The sequence below is a fragment of the Haplochromis burtoni genome, unplaced genomic scaffold (genome assembly GCF_018398535.1).
Source record: "Haplochromis burtoni strain Fernald_Lab_line unplaced genomic scaffold, NCSU_Asbu1 Contig_16, whole genome shotgun sequence".
NCBI lineage: Eukaryota > Metazoa > Chordata > Actinopteri > Cichliformes > Cichlidae > Haplochromis > Haplochromis burtoni.
The window spans coordinates 3,754,427-3,764,459 of record NW_024582377.1 but is presented as its reverse complement, the minus strand read 5'-3'; the positions used below and the strand labels follow the sequence as shown (position 1 = coordinate 3,764,459).

The following is a 10,033-nucleotide window of genomic DNA, read 5'->3' as shown; positions in this document are numbered from 1 at the left end:
ATCACCTGGGATACCTTTCATCCCCCACCCTCTCCCCTCCCCACCCACCATCTCTCTGCCTCTCTGTCTCCTTTGCACGTAATGTGGGTGACACGAGAACGCGAGGGTGCTGACTTCACCCGGTGCGCTGCTGTTCACTCAAATGTATTATCCATGAAATGACATGGTCAGGGAGATGGCAGATGGCAGAGGAGGGGTTGCTGTACCGATGCTTGTAAAAAGGGGTGTGGGACTATCCTTGTAGAGGGGCTAGATCCTCATCCTCACACTGTCTTTTGAGTCTATCGTGACCCAGAAAACCCCCCAAAATCATTGCAAGTGAGGGGACACTGAAACTGAAGTTACAGCCACACTCCTGCCTCTGATCCGGCATCATTATTTGAGCGAAACATTTCCCCTCTCCTTTTACCACAATCATTTCCTGAATAATTTATACAGAAGCTAAGACCAGGCACGAAGAAGGAAAATGTATTAGGGTCAAGTCATGCAGAAACTGCCTGCAAGAGTGAGCCACATTTAGGGCATATGTGTAATACATGGCATTTTGATATGAAAGGCACTACGACAGGCTTAAATAATGGCACCCCCTCCCCCAGCACACACATCAAATAAAGTGAGGTGAAAAACGACTCCACTAAACCAATCTGCATAACAGTGGCAGATTTTCCTGTTAGGGGTATGACAGACATAACCCCTTCCTCTCTTTCACTCTCACTTGTCAGCATTAATGTCACAGATATTGACTGGTGGTGGTATGTTGTCTTATAGTCATGATTTCCTTTGAGTTTATGAAACAATAAAAGATAGATTAAAATGCACAAATATGGTGATCACAAAAACTACTCCAATTTTTACCAGGGTTATCTCAGCTGAGGTTGCTTATTTATCCTTATCTCTGCTTGCCCAGTATGAAGGAAAGCTGCACAGGTCAAAAGGTCAATAAATGAAACATGTCTTCTTGTTTCCGCGAGAATGCACAGAACCACACAATTTTGCTTCAGTGGTTTAGCACAAACGTAAAAAGAAAGCTACTGCTGCACTGTTAGGTAGATATTATTTTTCTACTTATTTAATTATCATTTTCTTTTTTTATATATGTATGTATGGAATATTTTAGTGCATATTGTATTGCAATAAAAGGAGAGACTAGGAGATGTTATAAAAGAAATTATTTTTACATGTCATCCTCACTCCTCACCCGGCACTCCTCTCGGATAAATAGCGTAAAAGTAGCTTGTGATGTAAAACAGATTTTACAATGACAATACTGGTCTTAAACCACAGCGTCATTACAGTGAAAGCCCCAGAGCTGCATAAGTAAGACAACTTTAACTCCTTGCATTTCAATTCATTCTATTGTTTAGCATGAATATGTAGGAATTACAGGGGCTCAGAGTACTAAGCTAAAGCAAATGTAATTTTTCATTTAGAAAAAAATATCCACTGACTTTTTCAGATGACCTAGAAATCCATTTTTAAATCTGTATGATTAAGACAGGCACTGCAGAAATCTAGACAAAGCCCGTGGCATTAACCTGCCAGCTAATCAGCAGTTAGGTAACCAAACAAATGTGCATGGTATAGTAAGTCACAGTTCTGACTTACTAAGTGGAAACAGTGAGATAAGTCAAACATGATCACAGAAAAACCTAAAAAAAATACCACTAACTCATGATTATAAGATAATAAGCTGTCATTTTCATGGGTGTAATTACATGTAATTACATAACATTAAGCCAAATTTGAGATATATAAGTATATATCAAGCAGTGGCCTCGGGAGAACTGATAGGATCGAAGCGAAAGTGGTAAAAATACTGAGTCATCGGTTAGTATATTAACACGCTGGGGTTGCTGTCTGAATTACATAACCATGAGTCAAAATTACAGAATGAAATCATTGTAGATCTAAATCAGGAAATAATCTTCATAGTTTAAGTCATGAGCTATAGTTTCCTTCCACAACCAGAATGATTGGAGGGGGGGAAAAGGGGCTGATGATTTTGGTGCTGCATGTTTGCAAGCTGTTGTGTCTGTGTGCAAGCCTGATGGAAGTTCACCTCAGTCCTTCTCACTGGGCAAAACCTCTACTAGTGACTTAAAGTGAGCCTAGGTAATGGACAGAAAGCTTTCTGCTAACTAGTGCATGCAAACACAAACCAAAGGCTACAAATAGGTAAAGACTACATGGCACTTGAGTGTTCTTGTCCATCGCAGTAAGAGGACAAAAGCTTTTCTTCTCCGAGGGCCTGCCTACAGAGCATTACGGTAGATGGCCTCCTCGTACCAGCTCTCCAGTGCAGTGCGGAGCTATGGATTTTCTGTCGGGAGTCGCTGGCTGGGACGAGCTTTTAATAAGTCATGCCAACCGGCGAGCCATAGAGGATGCATTATGGTGCAGTTATGCCGTTATTATGATGGGAGCGCATCATGTTGCCCATCACTTATCGCTGAATTTCAGCTGCTCCCAGCGCTAAGCCACAATTTAAAGTAGACAGTATGGGAACTCACCACTAGAGAGGATCTTGGCCGGCAGTGTCATATTTCCAGTGTGAAGTGTGCTCCTCCAGTGATCCACTTGCATGTAAAACTAACACTGCTTTGAGCCACGGTTCATCAGGACAGTGGCTTCCTGGGGTTAACCACAGCCTGATCTGCTCACAGCTGCAAGTGGTTGATTTCACTTGCTAATGAGCCAGCTACCTATCTTGCAGCCATTCATCAAAGTCTGCCCAGCAAGTTGACTGTGTAAAGTGGACCCTGTCATCACAGTAGATTAAAAGTTTAAGCATACTTTCAATTCTTTTTGGGATTGGGGTAAATACTTCCTGAATAATGTCATTAGACATTTCCAAGGAATTTTTATCTGATGCCCCCACCAGCATCAGATTACAGTCAGCACTAAACTGTTCTCGTGTCCTGTTAGTAATTAAGCAAACACCATTACCTGGAGTGCAATCTATGCTTCCCCTTGCATGCCCCCTGCTGACAGTGCATTACTGCAACCCCCTTTGGTTTCTAAAAGAGAAATTAACAACTACCAGTAATTGGTTTGGTTATTGTAGCAAGTTTATTGGACATCAATGTTACATGGCCTGAAAGATGCATGTACTCAGACTGAGGCATGAAGCCCAGCTGAAGTGTCTCACTGAAACCCGTTTGTGACTGTGTTGGATTAAAGTAGAAAAATCTGCTCAAGAAATACTGAGCAAGAAAAAAACAAAAACAGCACACATACAAAAAAACACTGGACGCAATCAGGAGTGAAAAGGAACGAATTTGAGTAGTACACAGCAAAATCTCCAGTGTTAAATGAACACTGGAGAGTGTCTATATGGGTCCACACCTCTGAGTGTTAAATACAACACTGTTGAGTGTTAAATTAACACTTTTGACAGTGTTATATGTTTAAAAGTAACCTAGTCAGTTTTGAAGATTAACAATGGCTAACACTGAGCAGTGCTGATTTTCTAACACTGGAATATTTCTAACATTTTGAGTTATTTTCCAGTGTTAGAAAATCAGCACTGCTCAGTGTTAGTCTTTGTTAATCTGCAAAACTGACTAGGTTACTTTTAAACATATAACACTGTCAAAAGTGTTAATTTAACACTCAACAGTGTTGTATTTAACACTCAGAGGTGTGGACCCATATAGGCACTATGAACATGTATTTACATCTATGTTTTTTCTCACGCTAGTAGCATTTTTACTAGATTACATTATAGTGTACAGGGGTTCCCATTATTTGGTCCAACCACTGTATTTGCATGAATCCAATACACCTTTTAGTGTCTTCAGCTCCCAGGGTATCCCCCTCAAAAAGCTTTTTTGTTTGTTTATAAAGCCTTCTGAGTAACTGGAAATCTATGACGATATCTGGATGATGAACAGTCACTACATGATCTAGTCAAAAATGGTAAAAACTCAGAAAAGGAACTAAATCCCATTTGGAAGCATCAGTTTGCAGCACCAGCTGCAGCTTCATCCTTCTGCCCTTCCTCTGATTCTTGCGCCGTCTTTTTGAAGAACCGTTCAGCTCGTAGCTCCTCAAAGCAGAACTCAGCAGCACCATTTAGCAGCAGCTCTTTACAGTACATGCTCTGCTCCTGTTGTTTTCCCGATTCTGCCTCCTTCTGCTGCTGCTGATGGTCCTGCAGCCTTTTGAGAGGAGTCTCCTCTCTGCCCGGCTTACGCGCTGACAAAACTGTGTTAACTGCTGGGTTGATCTTACATGGAGTCCTGAGGGAGGGACAGAACAATCCACTTACATTCAGCTTAGGAAGACACTAATCAACATGTGATGTGAATATAATATTTAGCAGATAAAGCAATGACATAAAATGTCAGATAAAAACTGGACCTTTTTCTGAGATATGCTACTAAAAATGTGAAGAATACCAGAAATACTTTTTTCCCTCAACTGCAAGTATATATGGTAGTCTATTCATGTCTGTAGGTGCAATCAGCCTCCAGAAAACTGCACTCAGACTGAACAAGCTAATGATTTGATAACTGAGATGACGGAGGATTTTTTTAAAAATTCATTTATTTGGGCTTTTCAATTAAATGTGCGTATATAGCCACAGATCAGTTAAGAAAGCCCGTCAGCGTCTCTTCTTCCTCAGAAGACTTAGAGACTTCCATCTGCCGACGGCAAACATCTGCACCTGGTTTGGGAACAGCACCAAGCAGGACAGACGAGATCTGCAAAGGGTGGTGCGCTCGGCAGAACGCATCATTCAATCAGAGCTCCCTGACCTGCTGTCCATCTACACCAAGCGGTGCAAGTCCAAAGCTAGGAAGATTATGATGGACCTCTCCCATCCCAACAATGGACTCTTCTCACTGTTGAGGTCTGGGAAGCGCTTCCGCTCCCTTAAGGCCAAAACAGAGAGAATGAGGAGGAGCTTCTTCCCCCAGGCTATTCGGGGCCTGAACCAGGTGTAGGACTGGACTCTCCCAAACACGTCACTATAAGTCTGGACTCTCACACACGTCACCGCATGCACCACCTCACATTTCCTATAATTCTATAATTTATAATCCTTATCTTTATAATCTCTTCTGCTATTTGCACGTTCTTTACTGTAATTTCCTAAGTTAATTTGTAAATTTTTGTAGTAAATTGTAAATATTGTAAAACTTTTCTTCTGTCATTTAATGGTCGGGCATTGTACAGCTACAAGCATTTCACCCCCATGTCATACTGTGTATGGTTGTGTGTGTGTGACAAATAAAATTTGAATTTGAGATCTTGGTACTCAGAGCATTTCTGTTGAACCTTTAATGCTCCTGCCTGTTGTCTCTTTGTCTGTTCCCCCCTGGTCAAAATAATGATTAAAATTAAAAATGAATGAATAAAAAAAATGAAGGTTTTTATAGTAACTCACATTGTAGGAGGCTGATCCGACTCCTCCACAAACGGTTGGAAAGTGAGTTTGGGAGGCGGTGGCGCCATAACAGTATGTCCAAATTTGGACTTTTGGGGCATCTATGACGACATAAAAAGAAAGTTATGAATCAACTTTGCATAATGGCTTTCAATACACACAACAATGAGCCTGTTCTCCCATACCTTCACATCACACCATCGCTCAGGCTTCTGCTCATTCTCCTTCGCCCTAGATGTGGGAGGAGCCACCCAAGCTTCCAATCTAGGCTCCGATGGGCCTGCGCTCTGAGCCTTATTCTCGTCAAAGATGACCAACCGACTGTTACTGCCAAGAACAGGGGCGCCTTGTGACTTCAGGCCACCGGGAATACCTGAATACAAACTCATTATGTTTTTCCCAGTCTTAAAGTACTGTTATCATCAATTTAGTATTTTGAAACACATTTTATTTGTATATTCATGTGCTTACTTCTGATTCCGGCCCCTGTTCTGTTGATGGGGGCGACAGCCTTTTTCTTCCCTCTGTGTTTCAGATCAGCTAGAGAAACTCTCTCGAGTTGCTTAGGCTCATCATCACTGTCTTCCTCCTCCACATTCATCATCACCTGCCGGGAAACGCGTGCCTGCAGTGCCCTGCGAATATAAATACAGAAAAATGTGATCACTGTAACAACATAACAGAGATATTCATTTATCAGAAACTATACTGGATGCCTCCATACTTGTGAAACTGTAGGAGTTTATCATGTGGGTCAGCACTCTTTCTGAACCCCTCTTGGTAGACCAAGTCTGCTTTGCGGAAATTGCCCTGATCCTCATACTCCTCTGACCAAGCAATGTAGAGGGAAGCTTGTGTTACTCCAATTCCCTGTGCTTGCATGTATCTGTAAATTTCCAAAGGCTCTTGGCAGTTCTTCACCTGGTGACATGTAATGAAAAGTTATAAATGCAGCATTAGTTTGTCAAAGTAACAGAAATAGTCAGAGGTTATGCTTTTGCACTCACAAATTTGATCCAGAGGTCAACATAGCGGGGGTCATTGTGATAATGTTTCTCCTCTGTAAATCTGGTCACGACCCGTTCCAGCAGTGTGGTGAGGTTGCTCTCTTTTCCACCCTGGGGGAAGGTTTGTTCTGTCCACTTAATATACCTGGAAAAATAAAACCGTGTTAGGATTACAGGGAAATTTAAGAGCAATGTTTATGAGCACACTTGGCTATTGACATATTTCCCTTACCGATCCCAAACACTAAGTGGATCATCGCCCTCGTATGTGCGCAACTCGGACTCAAATGCCCTGCAGAAATAAATATACACAAGGTCTTTTTTCATCATATAAAAAAATGCATGGACAAAATGTACAACAGAAATCTCTGTCACCTAATTTAAGTTTAAAATAGCCATCCATACTGTCGCTGTTGGTTGATTGCAGAGGTGGGTCCATCTTGTTGTTGACTCAGCGCCTGATGTAAGGCCGATATGGCTCTTCCCCGCCTCAAAGGCTGGATGTTTTCTTTGCTGAGCTCCCATTCCACATCTCCTCCTTCTGCCATATCTGAGACAGAAACTAGATACATACAGCAGGAGAATTAATTACTTGATATTTATCCCCGGCTGAATTTGTAATTAAGAATTAAGCAGAACCCCAGAAAAAAAAAAGCTGCATGACAGTTTTAAATGGATTTGTTATTGAGTGAAATAAGCACTTGGTCCCCTACAAACAGCCAGAAATCTGGCTCCCACTGATTTAGGGCTGCTCAATTAATCGAATTTTAATCACGATTACGATCTGGGCTTTCAACGATCATTAAAAATGACTGAGCCGATTATTAGCCCCTCCCTCATTTATCCGCGACACCTTAAAGGCCGGTCCGTGAAAATATTGTCGGGCATAAACCGTCTGTGGCGCAAAAAAGGTTGGAGACCGCTGATTAAGAGGACCCGAGGGAAGCTCGGAAAGCTAAGCAGAAGTTATTTGGAGAGTGACTGCTGTTGGTTGAAAAGAGAGTTTAAAAAAAAAAACTTCAGTGGTGTTGCACACTATTTTATATTATTTTTTTAAAGTCATTGTTAACCCTTTAAAGCCGGTCAGAGCAGCACGCTCCGTTTTGCGTAACTATTGTTAAATCCCTGTAGAACCTGAACCGTGTAAGCTAGCGCAATAATTTGTTTTGCATATGAAACCGGAGGAGTTGTACTTACATCTGATGCCATCAGCTTGTCCTCGGTCACGGTTTCGTTCCACATATAGCTTTGCAAAAATTGCATAAAAAGCGCTTGCAGGAACAAAAACATAATATTCCAGAAACACGCTTTGCCGTTCCTATCAGCTGTTCGTAACACTTCCCACAGTGAAATGATGCACCTGCTGTTTTCTTTGCAAATTTGCATCATAGGATTGTTTTTTGTTTTTCCTGCAGTATATAAAAATTGCTGTATCTCCAAAATAAAACTATGAAGACACTCAAAATAAATTTCCTGTGGTGGGAAACTATTTTTTGCAACTTTATTGTATTTAAAGTTTTGAGGGATAAACCTCTTAAATTTCTCCAAGTAGAAATATATGTAAACAAAACAAAAGCGATTTTCAATTTTTTTTGTAGTTTATTGCACTTTTTTGCAATTTATGTAATTACTATGGACTTAATGCATACATATTATTAAAATATGGGCTATAACAGTTGTATTGATGTATAGCAACTTGAAATGCTCCCACAAATGGCACTACAGCATGTAAAAAAATAATATAAGCTCTGGTGGACTTGGTTCTATAGTAGGTCTTAAAGGGTTAAATAAATATCGTCAAATAATCGTGATCTCAATTTCAGTGAAAATAATCGTGATTATCATTTTTGCCATAATCGAGCAGCCCTACACTGATTGGCAAATTAAAAAAAAAAATCAATCAATTAGAGATACCCTTATCTCAACTTGTTATGTGTATAAAGCACACGTGCCCACAGAATCAGTCCTGGATCAAAACCATTATTTCGCCCTCTGTATACACATTTAATTCAGTTGCTTGCAGTTTTTAAGTTGTCCTATTTTTAAATTTCTGATCTGTAATCTAACTTCAATAAGAAATCACCTTATAGGCAAATCAATAGAACAATAAAAATTAAACGTAACCCTTTAATGCCTCATATTTGACACAAGAATTTTTGAGACTACTACATCATCAGTGTGCCCCCCCCCCCACAAACAAACAAAAAGGCCCAGAGATGTGAAATTTATATTCTAGATTGTTGGTCAGAAAGACGCCATACTGTCACAAAATGAATAACAGAATAATTTTGAAGTTGTATAATGGTTTTAAAGGAAGATTTTCTGAGGTGACCTTCATAGTTTTATCTATGCTTTAAAAATTTACCACAATCCTGTTGTTTCTCATTTTTACCCAAGTTTGACTGGATAAGTCTTGACTCAGATCATAACTTGAGGGCTGTGCTGGGTGTGCCACTACATCATCCTTTTTATAACTCAAAAATGTTGCTAGAATGCAACCTTTTATCTTGGTGACCCTGACAAACCAATTCTATATACATAGCAGGCAGGACTACTTTAAGGCTCTGCTATCTAATCTACCTAAAATCTACTTGAGTTGATTCAGATCTCTGCTGCCAGACTTCTTACTACGACCAAAAGGAGAGAGTACATCACACCTGTTGACTTTAAAATCCTTTTATTTAAATCCTCTAGCTGTTGCAAAGTGCAAGACAAAACCTCTGGGGAGGTAGCTTTTTCAGTGTTATGCTTCAAGCTGCTGGAACAGCCTGCCAGAGGACCTGGCTGTGTTGAAATCTTTAAACTTAACAGCCCCCTCCAAAGCCTGAGTGTGACTGAATATTCTTTACAGACAGCACTTGTTTTAATTTCATATAACTTCTTTGCTTTAAGTAATATGTAGTTTCATTCAGTTTTTATTTTATTTTTCACTGGTCAAGTCTGTTACTTTTTATTTCATTTGATGCACTTTTGTTGTAGTTGTATTTAATTTTAAATAACTTTTTTGATGTTCTGACTTTGTTATACACTAACGTTAAATGTGATATACACAAAGCTTATTATTATCTCTGTATAGCCAAAAGTAATATATTACTGGCACTGTCATTATAATTGTTTATTTCGGGCTTAATTAGTTCTTTTGTGTGAGAACTAAATAGCATGATGTCCAGGAGGCATACTGAACAAGTTTCAGGACAACATGAGCTAACGATGCACTTCAACAACAATACATTTTAAATAATTATGTGGTAAACTTCCATCGTATTACAAACCGTGTGACACGTACACAAAATAATGTTTAGCTATCAACACTCTCCCTGCGCTCCTGTTAACGTTAGGAAGTGCATGTGTTTGGAGCTAACACACTAGCTAGCGAACGATAGCTTTAGCCTGACCAACTTTAGCGTTTTTTCCATCGACGACAAATTTACATAACTGAATTAAAATAGACTTTCTACAAAATGTGCGTGTTCTATACCGCTTCCGAGCCTCCTTTATTTCTTTTCTAGGTGGCAGCTCGAACTCCAACGTTGTCGCAGTAAAGCTGTTGAACGGTTGTGTCTGTATTTTGAACAAGAACCGCCAGAGATTTAGCAGGACTCTGATTGGACGGAAAACCGGAAAATGCGTTTCC

The 10,033-nt window shown here is 40.1% G+C and overlaps 1 protein-coding gene across 1 annotated transcript; it reads right to left on the bottom strand.

The window, feature by feature from the left end:
- Positions 1-3,591: 3,591 nt before the first annotated feature.
- On the bottom strand, positions 3,592-10,012 carry bub1bb (BUB1 mitotic checkpoint serine/threonine kinase Bb). The gene is made up of 9 exons (XM_005916944.3): positions 9,878-10,012; positions 6,805-6,961; positions 6,632-6,691; positions 6,400-6,544; positions 6,117-6,313; positions 5,864-6,027; positions 5,578-5,765; positions 5,393-5,493; positions 3,592-4,241 (listed from the first exon to the last, which is right to left on the bottom strand). The coding sequence occupies exons 2-9, from the start codon at positions 6,945-6,947 to the stop codon at positions 3,959-3,961; spliced, it is 1,281 nt and encodes a 426-aa protein (XP_005917006.1). The 5' UTR covers positions 6,948-6,961; positions 9,878-10,012; the 3' UTR covers positions 3,592-3,958.
- Between the last annotated feature and the right edge of the window lie 21 nt (positions 10,013-10,033).